A 22095-nucleotide genomic window follows, 5' to 3' on the forward strand; every position below is an offset into this window, starting at 1 on the left:
GCACTGAATATGGAAACTACATCATGTCCTGAGTGCTGGAACTATGTGGAGATGACAGAGCCGTGTCACGCAAGCCACTGAATTCCCTCGTCTCAGGAATCCTCCAAGCTTCCCCTTAGTGTCAGACTTAGAACATCAAGAATAAAGACAATACCATTTTTCCAAGTGGTTCTTCCCTTCCCCTGAGCTGCATCTAGCTTGTTCCGTGAATAAAAAAAGACATATGGAAAAAGTTACATGTTTTTAAAAATATGCTCCCACTCTTGTAAAACTTTGTTATTGTTCACTTGCTCTGTCTTTTAACAATTCTCTCCTCATATTATATATTCATGTCGAGTAAGCCTTGAACTAATTAGAAAACAGGGTGGCGCACCTCTCCCTTTTATCTCATAAACATAAGTCACTGTGTTCGCTGCATACCGCCCTTTGCTTTCCACATATAGTATGTATTTTTTAATGTATGCCTTTCCTTTTGTCATTAACACTCATTCTTTTTCATCATTTTGTAACTTACATTAGCTGCTGTAGAGGGTTGGGATCATCTGTTAACTCACTTCTTAGGGCAGTTTGGATAGTTATAAATGCATGTAATGAAGTTCTATTTGGAAGAGAAAAGTGTCACCATTCTCTCTCAAAATTCAAAATATATTTCATTTCCTCAAATTTTTTTAAAAATATTTTTCTAGGTAGGATTTTATGGGGCCTGCATGTCCCTAAATGAGTTTTCTCCTGGATACTTGGACCAATGTGCACAGTAACAATGAGTACTTTGCCGTCTCTCCTTCTTGCTGCCTCCTTCTGAAATCCCTGTTCTGCACCCCTCTTTGGAAGGCCAAAGTAGCAATGCCTTTGAGAGTTTGTGCCCTAGGAGCTTTTTCCATTTCTTTCTCTGGAAGTCTAGAGAGACAAATGTCCTCGTAGTGACTTGGCCGCCAGCACAGCCCCTCCCTCACAAAGACAGATCCTGTTACACTGTACATATATGAGGAAGTCCCCGTCTCCCAGGATTTGGGGCACTCCTGGGTATAGTACAAAGACCGGCTACCCTGTTGTCCTTAGTTAGGTGCACCTTCCACATTCATCACAGGCATATGTTCACTTGGGTCACACCTTAGGTATTCTGGGAAGCAACTACAATGCATCTTCCTACCCAACCTGTATCCATACTACACTCTCCCCGCCTGTCCTTACCTCTGTACCCATCTTCTGTCTTCAGCCCCCTCTTATCTGTCTGTTCCCCGCAAATTCCTGTGCCTCTGTGTCAGCGGATCGCACAGCATCAGACATTTTCTCATCCACTTTCGCTCTTTAGACTCTTCTTTTCTGTTTTATGGTCTAGACCTAAAATATAAATCTGGGATAACCTGGCAATGTGTCAGTGTGGTGTGTTTTTCAGGTATCATAGTTGCGTTTTTACAAAACCTTTCTACAAGTGAAATATTGGTGAAATTTTGAGTAACCTGGTGGTATAAGATTTAAGTTTTGATTAAAAACTGCCTTCTGTCTTTCATTTTTTCTTCTTTTAATAGATTTTCCAAAAATTTTTTTCCTGTGATTCTCAATCCCATGTGAATGTCTACTCTTAGTCTTATGCTTAGGGCAATAGTTCTTGTATATTTATAAACTAATAGAATTATTTTACTCTTATATTTGAAGTGAGGAGGAAAAAAACTTGTCACCTTAGATAAGTAGCTATTTTGGTTTAAAAAAGTAAACAGCCAATTTGATTTGGTTCTTGTAATTAATTATGATACACAACATTGATGCAGTACTTATTATAAATTAGACTTTCCTAGTATTATTGTATTCAACATTCAGAGTAACATTATGAGGTAGGTGATATTACTGTGCCTGTTTTTGGTGTGAGTAAACCGAGATCTTAATGGTTAATAGATAGATTTATATGGCTAAGAGTGATACAGTCAGGTTCCGACATAATCTTCAAACTATCGTGTTCAATAAAAGCAATCGAGTCAGTTAAAGATGGGAGCACACAACCTTTCCATAGTTTTCAGACTCATACCAGCTTTTAAAATGAATACTAACCAGAGAGAGCCTGACTTCAATCCAGAGAGTAATATAGAAAGCCCAGTTTCTCCCATCTGTCTTTCTTTCTTGACTGTTAGAGAGTGATGTAGAATGCCAATTTCTCTTTCCTTCCTTCCTTCTTCTTTTTTTTCTTTCTTCCTTTCTTGGCTGAACTGTTAGAGGCTGACAAACACTCTTTGTTAGCTGTACACTTTGGCTTTTATTCACAAAGTCAATACAGGCATACCTCGGAGATATTGTGGGTTCAGTTCCAGACCACGGCCGTACGAGTCACAGCCTTTTTGCTGGCGGAGGGTCTTGCCTTGAATTTGTAAAAAAAAAAAAAAAAGCAACATCTGTGAGGTGCAATAAAATCAGGTGTGCCTGCACAATCCTTTTAGTGATAATTTGCCTTATTTCTAAAGTCACTTAATTCCACACGTTTCTGTTCATTCCACCAAGAAGTACAAGACACTAGAAATAGAAATAAAAAAAACAACAAAACATAACAAAAAAAGTTTGCCCTCAAGGAGGGCAAATCACCCTTAGGCAGATGAAAGAGAGGTGATATTTAAAACATGTTGTACTCTGTAAAGACCTGCATGTTCCCTTGTCTTTCCAACAGGTACCATTTCTGTCAACACGCTGCGCACACCCTACACTGCTCCTGGTGAGAGTGAGATTCTGGACCTGGACGATGAGTTGTACCTGGGGGGCTTGCCAGAGAATAAAGCCGGCCTCGTCTTCCCCACCGAGGTGTGGACTGCCTTGCTCAACTACGGCTACGTGGGCTGCATCAGAGATTTGTTCATCGATGGCCAGAGCAAAGATATCCGGCAAATGGCTGAAGTTCAAAGTACTGCTGGAGTCAAGCCCTCCTGCTCAAGGGAAACAGCAAAACCGTGCCTTAGCAACCCTTGCAAAAACAATGGCATGTGCAGGGATGGGTGGAACAGATATGTCTGTGATTGTTCTGGAACAGGCCATCTTGGCAGGTCCTGCGAGAGAGGTAGGATTCCGAACGCCAAGCAGCCGACTCCCCTGAGATGAAAAGTATATTAAATGTTAACCCTCCCCCCACCCCATTTGAAACTGACCATGCAAACACAACCTGTGCTCTGCTGAAGCCACCTTGCTGAATGCCTAGCCACCACACCTGATGTGTTACTGATGAGTCTTAGTGATTGTCAAGGGACCTGATTCTGGGAAGACACAGCTTTTTAAGTATACTGTAGGAATAAGCATTTGGGTCCTCTGTAGGGCAAGGGCCTGACATGGATACTACACAATAGCTGCTTTCTCTTTTGCCCAGTTTTTAAATATCAGGACACTAGAAAGTAAAGAAGACATGAATTAGATATATTTATGGCATCCTAATATGCTAATATCTATGCCAAAAAATAGCATTTGAAGCAAGCTAAGTTGTAAACTGCAACTTCCCTGACACTGTTGCATGAGACATAGTTTAGCCTGCTCATTGCCCTGCAGTCATCTTGCCCAAGTGTGGGATTTGAAAAGTAAGCTGACTTTAAATCATCCAGGTTACACCAACATTTTCAGAAGTGCACCCTAATTTCTAAGGCACTAACCTTCATCTCAGACCTAACTGATCACAGAACATTCATTTCCCTGTTTGACAGCACGGCTTCATGTGTCTGTTGAAGCTCTGAGCAGGTACCTCCATTTCCTTCTCTGGTAGGAGGCAAAGCTACATTTTTTTTTCTTTTCCTCTCCCACTAAAAGAAGAATGAGGGTTAAAGGAAGAGTGAAGGGTGATAGCTGCCACAGTTCCTCTTCAGACCAGACTAAAGGAAGACATAGAGCAAGCAGATCTACGCATGTCCTTCCATCGACCTAAGAGTTTCAGATAAATGCTTTGCTCTCTACACCCATTGCCACTCATTTTCAACAATGGCACAAAAAATCAATATGAAAAAAATATCGATGAGTTTGCCCATTGTCCTCTCAGGCTCTAGATAACATTGCTCTATGCAGATGCCTGAAAGTAACTGGCATCTATTTTTTAAGCCATGCATATTTAGCTTTTTTTTTCCCCCCCTTCATTTCTGAAATAGTTTAATTCATTTAATCTAATACCTGCTAGAGAAGAAGTGGTGATTTTCTAGACTCCAAAGTTGAAATGTGACTTTAGTTCTTGACCTTAAGGAGGAGACTGACTCATCAACTTACCCAGCTCTATTATTAAAATTAATCAATATAAAATTAATAAGAATAACTTCATAACCTAATAATAATCTTAAATTACCTATCAAAATATTATCACTGTTCTGTGTCATACAATTGGATAGGTCAAAGATGGGTAAGTATTTTCATCACATAGATTCATTCATTCTCATAGATCTAATTTTAATTCCTGTGAATTGTCATGAGAGGTTAGCTATTTCTGCATAGTTTTCATTTGCAAGATGTATTGTCTCTGTATATTTTCTCTTCTCATGTTCCCTTCTGATCATTAGTTTACTTGTTTGTATAGTTTGGTTTTTAGGACTTTCCAAAAGGGGCCAACAACACTCTCAGAGGACAAAGCTCACAAGATGTATTGCACTTAGGCATAATGTGAGATTAGCAGACCTGTATGATTTAAGATTTTGCTTTCGTTTTAGTCACTCAGAGAGCTGTCAGACATTCTGATGCCTCCTGCTTAGGAGAAGCCAGAAACGGATATAACTGAACTGTCACACAAATCACAAAAGCCTGCAGTTCAATATGCACGGTGTACCACCCTGTGGCAGTGTTCCGCTACTGCATATGGCAGAAATAAAAATAGAATGTGTAGAGCCTTCTGAGCCAGAATGAGCGGATCTTTATATATTGCCATAATTAGAAAGAAGGGTAGCAAGCATATGCACATTTGCAAATGATAATTTAATAGCAAACTTCATCACTGGGATTCTGCATACATTTTTATCTGACAGGCGGCTGGAAATTTCTATAGATTCCTTTGTCTCCAGATTGGTTGTGTGAGAAAACGGACGTTTTTGGGTGGTTTTTGTTGCTGGACTACCCAGCATATTGTGAGATGTTTTTGCATTTCAGAATTAATTTTCTTGCCTGCATTAGGGCATCTCTTGAGATCAGGGTGATGCAGGATGCTTGTCATGCTCAATACCACCAAATTTGGCTCTGTCCAGTCCCCAGCTATGCCCTAGTTTAGTCAACATAAGATCACGCCCAACCCTCAGGGTTTCCGATTCACAAGAAAGGGCTTTCACTGTGGTTCTTTTCCAGAGATGCTCTAATCGTAGAAGGTTGTTGATCACCTACGAGTTGACCAACAACTCTTGAAATTAAAAACGAAGGGCACTTAGAAAGTTTCTATTTTATGATTATTGAGCAAGAATTGATCATCTATAAAGATAACTTTCCAAAACAATTAAAAAGCATGCTCAAGTTCATGAGCAATGCAACATGGGGAATAATGTTGCAATGGCATTCTGCATTAAGCAAGCAAAGGAGTGTATAAGAAAGAACAGAGTATTTGCTGACTTAGGAAAATAGTATTTTGTTTTATGTATATTGATCCTATAAGGAAGAGTAATATAAAAAATAATATTCAATTGAATATAAATTAAAAGCAGCACCTTTTCTCCTGCTTTATTTTTAATAAAACTTGAGAATTTATAGAGACCTGCTCATAGACAAATTATTCTTGGTTATATGTATATGGTATAACCAGAGGTCTACTTTATACTTGTTTGTTAAAACTCTAACAGATGGAGGGACAGATGTCAGACCAATATAATTTGGCTCCCTGTCTGATTTTCATCGTTGATCACAATATGTGACTGCCTTTCAGCAAAACTGAGCACAGGTGCACACTTTAGACTGCAAGAAGGAATAATAACATAGGAAAGCAAATCTATCAAACTTAAGGACAAGGGAGAAGGAGATACAGGAGACCAAGTTGAAACTTTTTCTCCCCCACTGAGAAATATTGGGTCAAAATTAGCCTTTTAAAGGACTCTTGTATTCTAAGTGATAAAATAAGTTGACTAATGTTAAAGGATGCTGCCAAATAGCATAGCCTTCAAATGCCAGAAGGCCGTGTACCATTTATTTGGCAGCTCTAGACTACAACCTTGCATGTTTTCCATTTCTTGTCTAATTAAACATTAACTCTAATTATGAGGAATCATTTAGGCATTCATTTGTCATTTATCAACAAGTTATTTTCACGTTGAGAATTGTTTAAAATGGTACTCAGGGGCACGCGAGTTTTATTATTTTACTATGTTACTTCATTCCTGCAGCTTTTTTGGAAACTGTTAAAGACCAATAATCCTAATTATTTTTCTACTTTGGGTTGTGTTTCATACTGTGTGTGTATATATATATATATATATATATATATATATATATATATGATCCATTATCAGTCCTCTGTATTTCTAAAAGGATGCTCCCTCTACTTAGTTTTTAATCAAGTTAAGCTACATTTCATAGAAGAATATGAGATTATTTTTAAAAATATGATTATTGAAAAATAGAGACCAAATTTACAGACTAAATAAATAGGAGGAAACTAAAAATGTTTTAGTCTTTTTATCTGTATGAAACCACAGTAACTGAACAGTTGATAATGACTTTTAAACATTTATTCAGGGATTGTTTTATAGATACGGACAATGATCAGCTATAGTTGAGGAAAAGAGATAGTAAAGATCAAATTTCTTTTAAGATTATACTAGAAACACATTTTGTTTCTTTTTGTTTTGTTTTTCTTAGAGTTCACCACAACTTTAAAATCATGTTTTAATGATTTTTTTAACAACTGGTACTAGATTTTTTTTTTTATTTTTTTTTGCATTGAACTCTGTCTTTCGTGATATCACTTCCATTTGGGAAGCTTCTTATCTAATTGGAAAAATATGTGGTATGATGTAGAACCACAACAATTGAAGAGGATTACATTTTTTTTCCTCAATGCTTAGGTCAGTGCCTAGCCATGGGACCCTCATTTTGGTAAACAGACCCCTTTCCTAATCTACCTTTTGTAGCACAATTATACATGACCTTCCAAGTACACATTGGTGAATATTGTGTTCACATGCATTACCAAAATTAGATTCCATTTACAGGCAGAATGTTCAACTTCTTTAGTGAGTATATATATAAGCGTGACATCCACATTTGAAGTAAGTTATTCCATAGATCTTCCGTATGAAGAGCAATCTTTAATTCAGTACATGTTTGTTGAGACTACTGTGTGCCTAACACTTTTTAGCGCCCTCTGCTGTTGGTAGAACAACGACCAGGAAAGCCACCTCCTGTCCTCTGGACACTTATCAAGATCCTAAAGGGCAAAGACAGCTAATGCTATATAAACAAACAAGAAATGGTAATTGAAACAAATTAAATGGTAACTAGAACTGGAGGGGGGATTAAAGTTGTGCTTGCAGCAAGCCTCTCTGAGGTAACATTTGGCCAGAGACCTGAATGCTGAATGAGCCAGCCATATAGACCTGGGCCTTTAGGACAGAGTACAGATCCACAAATGAGTGATGGAATCAGTATGGTTGAAGTTTACTAAACAAGGAAGGAGGGTGGAATGCTGGAAACTGGGGCCAGATCACATCAAACCTTATAGGTTGAAAAAATAGGAGTATAAATTTTATTCTCAGTGCAGTGGGAATCTATTGGTGGGGGGGGGGGAAGAGGGGGGGAGTGATTGTTTAAGCAATGAAGTGATGTATTTGGATTGACTTCTTTAAAAGTTTAGCCTGGCATCTGTATATACAGAACAAGAGTAGAAGTAGGATCCATTGTAGTGGTGTAGGTGAGAGACTGGAGCACAGTCTGAGGTACTTTAGGGATAATGGTAGGAAGCAATCAATTCAGGAAATGGACTGGAATTAGTGCCCTCAAGACTTGCAGACTTGCATTTAGATTGGACATGGTGGAGACGGTAAGATAGAAAAGTCAGAAAGCTGAAGGTCTGAGCAATGGAGTTGCATTATTTTTTGAGATAATTTGCTGAGATAGAGAACGTTGGAGAATGAGCACAATGAGTTTGTTCATTTTTGGGGAGTGGGGGGGGCGGGTGGAATTAAGAGTTTAGTAAGATGCCTGTCATATTCAATTTGGAGATGTCACATAGGCAATGGATGGATAATGGAGCTCAAGAGAGAAGTCAGGGCCATTAACAAATACCTTAGGGTGAGTGAGCACGGGAGTTGAGAGAGATCCCTTAAGTCAAGAGGTGGATGGAGAAGAGAAGCGTGCCAAGGGGAGACCTTGGGATTCAGTGCTTATCAGTCCTGGATGTGCATTCAGTCTCTTGATGATGACAACAAATGAGTAAAGTATATTAGAAGGAATATTTGACTTCCCTGACATTTTGAAAAATAAACTTGCAAAACCACAACTCCAGAAATGTAGTCTTAATAATAAGCACAGTTGCATCAATAAATTGCTGTGTCATGTACATAGACAAGATAATGAGAATCTCCTAGTTTATTTTAAACCCAGGTAGTGTTTTTTTTTTATTAAATGGTATTCTGAGTTATTAGAAACAATGAGCAAGCAAAATGACTCATACTTGTTTTGCAATATTGTACTACCATATGGTGTTTAACATGAAGGGTTCCTGATGATTTCTTAAAGCACTCAGTTTGTGATCAACAGTTTTTGCTATTCACTTTTTTTTAATGTGTTTAATACAGTATTAGCCAACTTCCCTATTAAAGCAATCCACTTTAGTAGCGCGTGTGCGCGCGCGCACACACACACACACACACACACACACACACAAGTTTTTCAGTCCCACCCCCATCCTTACTCAATATTACCAAGGTACATACTGATTGACATTTTGGCTATAGCTTAATATTTTCAGGATACCAGGGTTGTACTCACAGATGGTTTTAAGTGCTAGGTAACTTCTCTTAGAATCATGGGCTTTTAGGACAAGCGAAGACCCTAACGATCCACCTGTAGCAGATGAGCTCCTCTCATTTTGCCGATGAAGGATCCAGGGCCAAGGCTCATTATAAAGAGCTGGTGTGTGGACTAGCCACACATAAACATGCATTAAATAGTTGCTAGTGCTTCCAACCAGGCTCATGCTGTGGCTACACAAAAGAATCGATCTCTGCTCTTGAGCAGAGAGAATCACACCTAAACACTGATAACCCAACATGATTAATGCTAGAGGTAGAAGGCGCTATGGGAACCAAAAGGGAAATGCAGCCACATATTCTTCCAGACTTCAGCTGATACTTCACAGAGGGGGTTCTCCCTGCTGTGACTTCTCTTTCCAGCTTAAAAAACCTTGCTCGTTTCTCAAGAAGATGAGCTGAGCTTGTAGTCTTGTGTTCCATCTGGGAGACTTACATGGGTCATGCTTTTCTTTTTCACAGTGTCAATGCACTGAACTGACCAAGAACTTTTGTATTCATTTCCCATCTGTAGAGGCAACGGTTCTGAGCTATGATGGGAGTATGTTTATGAAGATCCAGCTCCCTGTGGTGATGCACACAGAAGCCGAGGACGTGTCCTTACGGTTCCGATCCCAGCGTGCCTATGGTATTCTCATGGCAACCACCTCTAGAGACTCAGCAGACACCCTGCGCCTGGAGCTGGACGCAGGGCGTGTGAAACTGACGGTCAATCTAGGTAACCACTCGCCTTCCCCCACTGAACTAACACTTTTCACGTTTTGTTCAGTTTTGCCTGCAAACATTTATCAAGTAGCCTGTTTGCCATGGAAAATTAAAACACTTAATGGTCTCATTTCCATCCTTGAAATTAATTTAGGTTTTGGGGCATCTTTTCATTGTTTCTCTTTTGTTTAACATAATTTACTGTTTTGTGATTTCTCCTACCACAGAGGATTCTTAAAAGGGAAGCCGTACGTATCAATCAGGTTAATTGAAAGTATAAATTATTAGGCTCCAAGATGCCTCCGACTGAATCTCCTATTGTTCTATTCCCTGGCATTCTGATTGGTTATAGATGATATCCTTTCATCTATTTGCTTGGATAACATATGCACCAAATACCAAATTTTTACTTTGTGATCTAGAGCGACAGTGGCTTCTCTTCTACTCTTTGGGCTTCTCCTTTGAATAGTGGCCTTTGTGGTACCCCATCTTTTTTTGTTTGGATATTGTGTGGTGATATTTTGCTATCAAACAGCAATTCCACAACCCTTCAATGCCCAAAGTCTGCGGCCCTCGGCAAACAGCCATGAGAACACTAAAAACACAGGCTCTTCTACAGAAACATAATGCTTTCCTGCTTAATTATAGAATTAAGAAAGAGTCACTACAGTAAAACCTCAACATGCTAGATGAAAGATGGGGAAGGCCAGGCTGAATTAGGAAAAAGTCCGAATTGTAGAGTAAATAAATAAAAAAAAATTAAGCAGTTTTGTTTTCAATTGCATTCAAAACCATGATAATAGCTGGGAAAATCCTCTTAAGGAAAGGTCTTACTAGGTAGATTTTAATGGGTGGATAAGAGTTATCCGTAATTAGCACATGGTTTCATGCAAGTTGTGTCATCAGTGTATAGTAAAGTACTTGAAATCAGTTTTCTTCCTGAACTTGGCTGTTCACAACTTTATGTTTGTTTAATTTTTCTCAGACGATCTCTCTTCATACGGAATGAAGAATTATAAATATTCTGCCCGATAAGTTTGAATATTATCATTAACTCCAAGAGGAGTAAAAATTAATGAGGTTTTACTGTATTTCCTGGAAGTGCTACACACACATACACACACACACACACACACACACACACACACACAAACACACAAAATGAATAAATAGAGGAAAAAATTTGAAACTATATAGATTTACAAAAGGAATAGGAAAATGTGAAGAGTAGTAAAATATGAACACATTTTCACACTGCTGGGCAGAATGGTAGCTCATAAAATTTCATAAAAGTTGTTTCACAAATAGTTTATTGCATACAATTACGTTCAGTTGATATTAGTTAAGTTAAACTCAGGGTGTTTTTAAAGACTACATAGCACTTTCATTTACTGTTCTGTTAGAGTCCCCTCTAGTGACAATGATGGGTTACTACAAGCCAATCAAAATAAATCGCCTAATTGCAATAAAGGGGCTACCCGCCTAAGTGGAAACACTCATGGAAATTTTCCAACAGCAAAGCATTCTGTGGAAAGAGTTGTGTAGGTGCTGGTCCTTGGCTGTTTGCAACCACTTTTCTGATGCGGTTGACGACACATGACAAACTCAGCTATATGGAAACAGAATCTAGGTTTACATTTTTCACAGTCCCCAAAGGCATTAAATACAACAATCAAAACCAACAAAATATTTATCTATACACAAAATAAATATAAAACATCCCACATAGTCCTTTAAAGATTACCCTTGCAATTACAGGTTGTGTTATTCAGATCAGACATTCTGTTCTTAGAGAATCCGCTTTTATATAAGAAGCAAGTATAAGGAAAGGAAAATCAATAGCAGTGTTAACCATGACGCTTATGACATAGAGGTAACATTGTTAGTTCCTAAGAGAGGATAGGCTGTATGCTCGGAAGAATGACACTACTCCTTAGCTATTAGAGTTTCTAAAGGCAACATCCAGTGTTTCTTTCCTCTTCCAATTAATACAAGGCCTGGAATCTAGCCAACATCAGGCTGTTCCCTTTTGGCCCAAGCCAAAATAAACAAAGAAACAAAAACATTAGGGTGAGATGAGAATCATTTCCACTTGCTTTCCATTGATCACCACAATTCTAAAGGATTCAGTTGGCCTTTGTGGGATATTAAATTTTGGAGGTCCAAGATGTCTGAGCCTAGCTGAGCTTGCACTGTACCCCATTGTGACGGAGCACTTTTGAATTATGCTGAAAACAAGGATATGTTCTTTCACAGATGGGGAGAAAGTTGCAGCCAGTCTAAGCCAAGCATCTTTGACAGTTAATTCTTTATTTCACTTAGATTTGTCACCATGTAGCTTTGTTTGAATTGGCCATTTTTTTAAAACCTTTTCTTGTTATTTCCAATGGTGAAGTTTTATAACAATGAATCTGGGTCCTAGAAGTATGTAAAGAATAAATGATATGGAGTGGCCATATTTGCATGTGTCTGTCCCCGGAAGGGTGGACTGTGATTTTATTGGATGTCTGCAGCTATTACCTTGAAGGATAAATTTTCATTTTTCATCTATTCTTCCCCATCTAGATTGTATCAGGATTAACTGTAATTCCAGTAAGTGCCTATTCAAAATTTTTAAAATGTTATTCCTCCATTATGATGTAAGCTAGTCCAGAAAAAAAAAAAGAGAGAGCAAGAGAAGTGTGTTTATAAAATTAATGAATTCACTTTTGAAGTATACCAGTCCATCATCTGGGTTGTAAAAATTCATTTTGAAATCTGTACAGCTGAAGACTTACCGCTACCTCTAAATGCAAAAAAAGTTCCACATCTAAGTGGAAAAAAAGAGATTACAAATATTTTTTAACAGAAGGTGCAAACGCCTCTACAGACTTTTGGATGAGGCAAGTAGCATTGATATTTTGCCAGATCTTGGACTCCAGTAGCTCTCTTCATGACCAAATTTGGAAAAAATACTGTGGGTCTTATTTCCTTCACTTAACTGTTTTTATCCCTTAACTCAAATATAGAAAAGAAAATGTAATTCCTTTCATTTTGAGAGTTACTATTAAATCCTTCTAAATTCAAGCAGTTTTGCATAGTAATATGTTTTCCATGATATATATATATATATATATATATGTATATATACATATATATGTATGTATATATATATACATATAGATATATAAAATTACTTTCTGAATAATGTTTTCTTGTTCATTAAGACTATTTACATGATGAATTTTTACATCCTAATCATATATCTGCAAAAATAACCAAAACCCTTCAAATCTGTGATATGCATGCCAAATGATGAGTCAGAAAAGATGCATGGACTGAGTTTTATTTGATTGTGGACTAGAGAACCTGAAAGGATATGAGGACTGTGATTTTATTTTGAGTTGTAGCATTATTTTAAGAGTAAATTTATTTTCTTTCTTTACATCAATATTTAGGTTTCTCTTTTCCAGGTTTTGCTGACCACATTAAAGAATTTCCTCCAATGATAACAAAGTCATTAGCTATTTAAGTAAAATGGTTCTAATTTCTCATTGTCATAGTTAGTAAAAGAAAATTCCCTATGTCCTTGGAAAATGCCGAATGTGAGTTGATGGAGTCTATTCCCCAGAACCACTGGCTGTTGTTTCCAAGTGGCAAGATGTCATCCTCTGAGGAACAAAATGGTGGTCTCAAAAATACAAAACAAGAAGCTTTATGTAGTGAGATACACACTCTTTCGAACACTGAGCTTCTCGTAACTCAGATTTACCTTTAACTATGTTAATATTCTTTTAAAAGTAGCAAAAAAGTGGCTCTTTCCAATCAGAGCAAGAAAAGGTAACTGAATCATGACTTAAGAAAAATTAAATGGATAAACAATCATACAAGGCATTAAAAATTACCTCCAACACAATAGCTCCTGAAGTAATCTCTCAGAGCTCTCACTAAGTGGAATTTTTCAAGTACGCATCATCTCCTCTCAAACTCCATCTCTTCTCTTCCATGCTTTCTGCAAAGGAGCACAGACCTTATAAGCCTGATACTATGGTCCAGTTTCCTTTCAGCTCTGAGGCGCAGATGCAGACAAAGTGGCAACTCACAGAATAGCTTCCCAAAGCTCGATCTGTGCCTTAATGCATCCATAGATATTCTTGATTCTTCCTGAATCTTAGAAAATACACATGAGGAAAATAGTTCTTTCTAGATTTCTGCTTTCTGTACTCTTTTTATTGTGTATTATAGTAAACATACAGTAAAGCATGGATTTTTAAATTTACAAAGTATAACTACATAAACTCGAGTGTTTGATGGAGCTGAACCAAATCAAAGGCGCTTCTGTGTTCTCTAGCTATATCAATTAATTTTTGAAATATATGTGTACAGTCTAATGACCCTTGTTAGGAACGTCTATTCCTTTGGCTTATAAGAGTCTGATATTAAGCATAGTCTTTTTTTTTCCTCTGGATATTCTACAGATTAATATCTTTGAGGACAAAGATTTTTGCTGGTTAGTGGAGTTTTCCCTTTTTAAGGCGTATGTGTTACCTTTTAATTACTTGAATTAAATGAATGGTTGTAAGCTTTCAGTGCACACCTCCGGCAGGACTGCACATGCCTTACCTTGCCAGCAGTCACTGGAAAGAGCATTCAATGACCAGGTAACGTTTTCATTTCCTTTGCCTTGTTTGACTCGGGGAATAGTGGGCAGATGTAGCGAGAGCCCCAAGTTCCATCAAGAAGTCATGTTATTCCTCAACTTTGAATGGAGGGAGGAATTTACATATCCAATAATGCAAATCTAGCCCACAGTGATTAAATATGCAGAGATTTCCACCGGGAGGGCATTGCCTACCCAATAAAGAAATAAAAATATCTCTATCACAGTATAACTTGTAGTTTAATAAAAGACAGATTTATCACATTTATCCCCAGTGAGTCGTAAGTGTGTATGAAACTGAGATGAGCATATGTTTATTAAATCGCAGCTGTATACCAGCACCATGTCTAAAAATTGTACCACACCTCAGATATCAACTATTGTGAGATTACTATGAAATACCTCAACTGATGTATTTTAAGAAAATTTCCACTGTAAATATACAAACGATCACATAAATAATGATCTTACATTGAGATTAATATTAAACTTTAAATGACTAAGTTTGAATGGAGACCTTCCCAAATTTCTCTACACTTAGAATTGCTCTGCTATTTTCCATAGCCATTCCATCCTCCCCACTCCCCAACCCCTCCCGCCCCCCAGTTTATGGCAAGTGTTACTTGGCATGGACAAGAAACTGTATATACAGACGATTCAATCTTTGCTATTGAGCAGGGAGTAGATGAGGAAGGCCTAACTGCACGTATTCAAACCCACGAGAGCCTAAGAAATGGCGGATGCATTTCTTTTTCAGCCATCCCTCTGACAGTAGTTTAAATGCGGTGGTTGAATTTTCCCATGGACAGGCCAGGACACCACCTTCTGTTAAGTTTTCTTTTGAGAAAGGGCAGATTTGAATTCCAAGGACCATTACTGTCAGATTCTTTGTTCCCATGATTCCTACCCCCCCCCCACCTTCAAAAGGAAAACCTGTCAAGAATTTTTAAATGGAGGGAGAGAGCTTGTTTTAATTTAAAAATTGAAAGCTTCTTTTCATGTGTGGAGAGGGTACTTTTTAAAAGAGGAACCACTGCTATGAACCAAAGCATATCAAATGTATGCTTTGATCTTTCAGATTATAAACAGAATGTTTCTGCACACAGTCTCAGACCAACCTCAGTTCTTTGATGTCCATTAGCTTATATCATTGCTAAAATATATTTGTTATCTGCAACTTGGAATTAGATTAAGGCCAGTGTTTACAGATATGTGGACTGGAAGGTGAACAGAGAGGTGTATTATCTACAGTTCTTCATTCTCTGCCCAGGATAGGAATAAAGGGACAGTCAGATTAAATTACTCTTACCTGTTTAATCAACTCCAATACTGAGAACAGCAACCTACCATCATAAAGTAATTTTATATGGAAGTTGCTAAACGAACCACCATCTTTTAATGGAGATAATTTCTTCCCTGGACAGTGAGGAGTATGTCAATAAGTGTAGATGAGAAAGGACTGTGAAGTCACATTTTTTTAACATAAAGAGGATAATTATTTGAATTCATGAAAAAGACAAATTGTAGAGTATTTTGCATAAAATATTGTAGAAATATACATGTATACTAATACAAACTATTCATTAACTTATTATTACCAAGAGAATGTAAGTCAAAGTGAATAGTACTTTTGTGACTAACACGTGAATTATTTGCATGAAATCAGGTGAGTGTTTGACTGTCTCTTGCCTACTCCATAATATTAATTACCTTGATAAGTCTCTTAAAAACTATAAAGAATGCAAAAGAAATTTTCTACTCCTTGTGAAATTTTCTCAAATGAATTATTATTAGGATCTCATAGACCACTGGTGATATTCTGCATCCTTTCAATCTGCCAAAGTACAGAGACAGATGTCTTGGTCCCTCTGAGACGGAGGGACCAAGACCATCTCAATATAAAATGTTGTTGCCCAATAACTCTCAACTATATACCCAAACTCATTAGGCTATGATTTTCTCTAGAATTGTTTTTGTCTGAAATGTTGGGCTTTGTTAGGAGTGTATTATGTTCTTCAGTAGTCCCATTATGTTTTTTCTTTCTTCTTCTAGTAATTTTAAAATTTGTTAGTGCTATAATCTTTGCATGTTTAAATACATTGCAAATTTGAAAACTAAATGTGCTCCTATCAACTATTGGTGAGTTCTAATTGTCACATAAATAACTACTTTAAATATGTAGTGGATGCAAGGGAAGCTTTTGTTTCTGTTAGTGTTTTCTTTCCTTTTTTTTTTTTTTTTCATTCTTTTCAAATCAATGGCATGATATACAGTATGGCCTTATTGCCCAGAGGAAGCTTGGGGCCATCTCTGCATTTATATAAAAAAGGGGTATTAATAAACTTGGGATCTCTGATGCTTATTGCATCATTTTGATTTCTTTATGCCTTGTACATGTGTCTCTTTTTCTACCCTCCTGCTGTTTCTACGAAGATTTCCTCTCTACTTCTCCATTCCCAATGTTGTTTTCTCCTGTCTTCTTTCCTCTTGTTTTCTTATAAGAATAAAAGATCTCTGGAGTTAAAAGTATATTTTAGTTGTCAGACCTTCCAATTATTTTTGGCTTCTCACACAAAATGGAGATGCAGAGACAACAAAATTGCACATGGCATTAATGTGGACAAAGTATCAAGGGTTGAAGTTTAGCCGCTTTTATTTGCAGGTCAGTGTCTCAGTATTGGAGGGAAAAGGCATCTAAAGCTGAGTGCTCCATCTCACTTTTGCCTTGGATATAGTGAAGAAGCACTGTGAGTGGCATGTTATTGGAAAATGTCCGATGACGGATGTCTGGAGTAGATAATAAGATCTGTGTATTATCATTTTATTACCAGGATGAAAAGATCAACTGGATATTTTAGTTGATCAATAGTTGATAAATAGTTATCACCATTTTTTTTATGTAGATGAAAAATGGAAAGCAATGGAAGAATGCAAAATGTCAGCTGGTGGCACTTAAACCATATTAGATTGCTTTAATCTGGCTGCCACTTGGCCAGCTACTGAAAACAATATGAGGAAATTTCTGGGGACTGACTCTTGTTTACATGAGGCAAATGTTGAGTTCAGAGCAGCTGCCTGGTGCCTAAAGAACAGAAAACTGCACAAGGGGGTCTTATGCCTCTGCCCTCACACAACCATCACTGGATTTGTAGAGTTCTATCCATCATTGCTTCTTAGTGACTGGGGTAGCCTGTCTGCCTAGATAGGAGCTGCTGTGTTTGTATTCTTTGTTTTTGTCATTTTTTTTAAAGCTGAAAGTATATGTGAAGAAAAGGAGAAAAAGAAAGGACAGTTTGTAAATGATCATTTCTAGAAAAGCTCTAAGAGAAATTGCATATAAAATATAGAAACCATAGGTTTCTGGTGGAAAACAAATAGCTAAAACAGACAAACAGAGTTGGCACATGACAATGAGTCTTCAGAAAAATATCAAAATTGGAATAAAATTTAAGGGAAGCCCAGTTGGATCACTCTCATTTTAAATTTATGAGAATAATAAAAAAGACTTCAGTTTTCTGTTGCACATTTAAATGGCTACATAGGTTGAGCAAATCGTAGTACGAGGGCTTGATAAGTAGTAGACTTGGGTCTGTGCATTGCTTATATGCAAATATAAAATGTTGCAGTGTTTTTGGATATTGCTTTTTGTGCAGGTTAAGAATTTATCTTGAAATCAAGCTCAATTATTAATTTTTCACTAAAGCATTTCCTTATTGCTATTATAAAAGTCTGTGCTCACAGTAATGCAACATTCCAGATTAGTAGTGACCAAAGTCATCAAATTCTAATTATTGTTGAAAGTTGGTATTATAACAATGGCTGAGGTAGGTATTGTCAGAAAAAACTAGAAAGTTTCAGAAGAAAAATTCTAAACTTGATACTACCTTGGTTTCTATGCAAAGGAATGTTTCTTTCATGTAGTCAAATGTCACCAAGGTTGGTCAGATGTTATCGTTTGTTGTTTTATTAGGAAAAAAAAAAAGACTAGTTTCTAAACATCCACCATTTCCTTCATACTTTTGAGTTTCTTATTTATTCATTCATTCATTCATTCATTTGTAGGGAGGTAGCATTTAAACACATTATCACTGCTCCAGAAAATCAAGGATCAAAATTTGAATCAGACACTCTGTGCCATTAAGATTTTTTTTTTTTTACCTTTAGCTTACCTTATTGTGAGCTGCATAATTAGAATTTCATCCATTTTAAAGAAAACACTAATAATTTTTTTGTATTTGGATCATTTGGTCTTTTTTACCCATGTGCCCATAGAGATTCAGGTTCGTAGAGAGTTAACCCCCGAAGAGTCAAAAAGACTAAAAAGCACTCAAGAATTTCTCTTTAAAATCGCCTCTGATCTTTAGGACAGCCTAAATATTCAACAATGACCTAAAATTCAATGCCAAATGACTAATTTTACCATGTAGGCAAATATAGATTAAACATTTTTTCTACAATTTTTGTATTTCTAATTTGACTCAAAAGAAAGCCACTCACTTTACTCTTTATTAACTGCTTATCTATCAGGGAAAATGAAAATAAATATTATAATCATGGATTTCAATTTCTTATGTAGTCACTACACAGGTATTATGCATCTGCTACCTGCTGAAGTAGATGCATAATTTAAAAGGTGATGGCTTTGTCCTCTCCATTATAGGTCAGACATAATACATATAAGCATCCAAGCTTAGCTTCCATTTATGGGAGCATACATTGTCTTTATTAAGATAAAATAGTTTAAGATGCAAAGTATGAAAAATTTTGAAGACCTCGAAGGACATTAATTGATGGTCTTTAAAAGTTTTAGTCTTAGAAAAATGTGTTTTGTTATTTGATTATTTTGTTTATTTGATTATCTATATTTTACTATCTTATGGAATTCGCAATGTTTTCTGAGAAAATAGCTTGGTTACTTGAAAATGTTTGCATAATTTGAAAGTGCAGGTTGTTTTCTAAAAATTAAGACAGATTATGAAAAATTATAAAAAATAATTCAATTCATAAGTTTCAGAGAAATACTAGGGTTCACATTTTATAAGAGAAATACTAGGGTTCACATTTATAAGACAGATTATGAAAAATTATAAAAAATAATTCAATTCATAAGTTTCAGAGAAATACTAGGGTTCACATTTTAAAAATTAGTGGTATACTAATTTTTAAAGACCCATCAAAATATAAAATATATTAATTTACGTTGATGTCTACTATACACTCAATAAATTACTTTTAAACTGGAATTTAGAATCTTTTTTGTTACAACAAAAACTCATTAACTGAGACCCAGTAACTCGGAAGTCACGTGTATTCCATCTTTTAGGCTGAATTGCACCACTATATACAAAGGAAGGATTTGTTAAGCTTATTGGCAACTTTTACTAGATAATAAAAGGATATTTCTAATCCACTAAGGGAATATACTTTTGAATGCTTGATAAGACTTTATTTAGCATTGCTGAACATTTTTAACTATTCATTAAAGAAAACCCCTGAAGCCCATTACTGGTCGATACTTTAGAACAATAATATTGTTTCTGTACTATTTTATAGTAATTCATATTGTTCTTCTAGGTTAGTTCATTTCTTTTAGGATCTAAGGAATAGAGACATATTCATGTTATCTTAGTTAAGGAAGGTTTCTTATATCCTCTAAGAGTAGATGTAAACCAGAAATAATTTCAGTCACAGGCAGGTCTTGTGAAGATTCAAATGAGACTCAAGAACTGGAAGGTTGTTCAACTCATATCGTAGCTCCAGTGTCCAAGGTATCTTCCCATCCCTTCACCTGCTGTCACTTCAGGCCCCTTTGTCAGTGTTCTGCCATTAGGGTGACTTCATTATCCTCTATATTTTCTTCTGGTGCTCCTCTCCTCACTCCTGACTTGCTTCTGCTTGGTTATAGCTTCTACTTTTTCATGCCTTCTGCCTACTCATGATGTCTCCTACCTCATGGTTTCTGTTCACTGCCTTTTCCTGCACATGTCCTTTGGCTTTTTGCTTGTCCTTCACTAACTGTTGACTTTATATATGCAGCCAAACTCCCCTACACAGAGATCTAGTGGATTCATTACCTACCCTTGTCCTATTGAGCAGAGATTTCAAATCATTTTGCCTCATAAACCACTGATCAGATTTTAGTTTTGCAGGCAGATGCCCACTGGTGATCCAATTAGCTGTCATCAGAACAGAGGGCACACAATATACCACCCTCAAGGGGATGTAGGAACAGCAGGCTTTCCACACAAATGTCTTTTCTCTGTGCTGTCTGATTAAAAATGTTTTTACTTTAGCCATAAAATGCCCATGAGGATGACAGTTTCTTCAACATATTACTGGCTAACATATGGTGCGTAGTCAAGTGGGCAAGGCTCTTTAAATCAGGGTGGAAATGCAGGGTCTTGTCAAAGAATTTGGAGATTGAAATGTTTAGTGTGCTCAGAGCTCTTATCCATTTTTTTTTTCACTTGCTACCAATGAGAGCAAAGGGCAAGATGGATAACAAGAGCATTATAAAAACAGTTTCCCCAAAGGTAAAGCAAGGAATTCTAAGAGTATTTAAATTACTGTTATTTTTATTGTACTTGGGGTATTTGTTGTTATCTTTGAATGCATCATTCATATAATTGTGAGAATTCTTTACCCTCCTATTACCCTTCCCAAGTGATCAGTCTACATACAGACTTGAAGTATTTTATTCACAGTACTATTGAAATAAATTTCAATATCAGTTGACTTTTTCTATAGATGATTATTATAGTTAAAATCGCTTTGGAAATGTAGGATTTAAGGGAAGGATTATTAATTCTCTTTTAAAATTGTAGGTAGCCTGTGAAATTTACTCATTAGATTGTCAGGTATACAGAAAAAAAAACCCAGCCAATTTTGGAAATCAGGACATTCCAACGTAAATAAATGTGTAATACTAGAAAATCTGAAGAATTCTGAAATGTTTATGTTTTAGTAGGTGCAAAGGAGATAGTTTATGCATGTGAAAATTAAAACCCAAACATTATAGACCTAACATAGTATAATGGCTTGAGAAAATTGTTGTTACAGATTTTTCATGCGTAATGAAAATGTCCAGTAAATTAAAATTAAAAACTAAATTATTTAATAACTTGTACAAACAGTCCCTTAAAATACACACATAATCACCTAGTAGTATTGAAATGGGCAGACAAAAACTGGAGGTAGAACATGATAATGATTTGATAACTGAAAATAAATAAAAATAGCAATAATCATAACCACATATAAGAATTGAGAGTGACATTGTAAATGATGATATTCCTAAAGTGTTTTAATAAATCTAACATTTATAAATTAAATTATTTTACCTGAAGATTTAGTTCTATAAATCAGCTGAGAAGCTTTACACGGTCAAAAATGATATTTTGGTAACTGATCAATTATTTAAACTCCTCAATTACATAAAATTAGTTCAATCAATAAGCAGTGAAGAGATAATGAGTATTTTCTATTTTTTGAGTTATCAGTTATGAAATTGACAAGGGGCCATAGTAACAAACTTGCTTTTCTACAGTGTTTCTTTAAAATGTTTATAGCACCTGCTAATGAGTTTGTGGATAACTTTTAATTTCTTTTTGCATCATCTATACATTTAAAATTTTCTACGACTTTTTTTTCTACTCAGCAATTTAAAATAAGCAGTCAAAAGTGAAAAAGGCAAATACTCTTTTAAAATATAGTTGAAACCAATCCCACCATTATTTAAGACAATCTAGGCCTACACTACATCATCTATTTATATTATGGTATGTACATTTTAAATGTACTGTTAAA

General features: G+C 36.2%; 1 protein-coding gene across 32 annotated transcripts in view; it reads left to right on the forward strand.

The window, feature by feature from the left end:
- Window positions 1-22095, forward strand: part of NRXN1 (neurexin 1) — a 1140616-nt gene that overhangs the window by 530025 nt on the left and 588496 nt on the right. For 23 of the 32 annotated variants that reach the window (XR_002126503.1, XM_019665155.1, XM_019665157.1 and 20 more), the window contains 3 exons: window positions 2654-3037; window positions 9460-9663; window positions 12216-12242. Coding sequence is in view for 31 of the 32 variants with exons in the window: in XM_019665155.1 (XP_019520700.1) it covers window positions 2654-3037; window positions 9460-9663; window positions 12216-12242 (615 nt within the window). In the remaining variant the exon portion in view is untranslated. The remainder of the gene's footprint in view (window positions 1-2653; window positions 3038-9459; window positions 9664-12215; window positions 12243-22095) is intronic. The other 9 variants (XM_019665162.1, XM_019665172.1, XM_019665177.1 and 6 more) reach the window with 1 other exon arrangement.

Source organism: Hipposideros armiger, unplaced genomic scaffold (genome assembly GCF_001890085.2).
Source record: "Hipposideros armiger isolate ML-2016 unplaced genomic scaffold, ASM189008v1 scaffold_435, whole genome shotgun sequence".
Taxonomy (NCBI): Eukaryota; Metazoa; Chordata; class Mammalia; order Chiroptera; family Hipposideridae; genus Hipposideros; species Hipposideros armiger.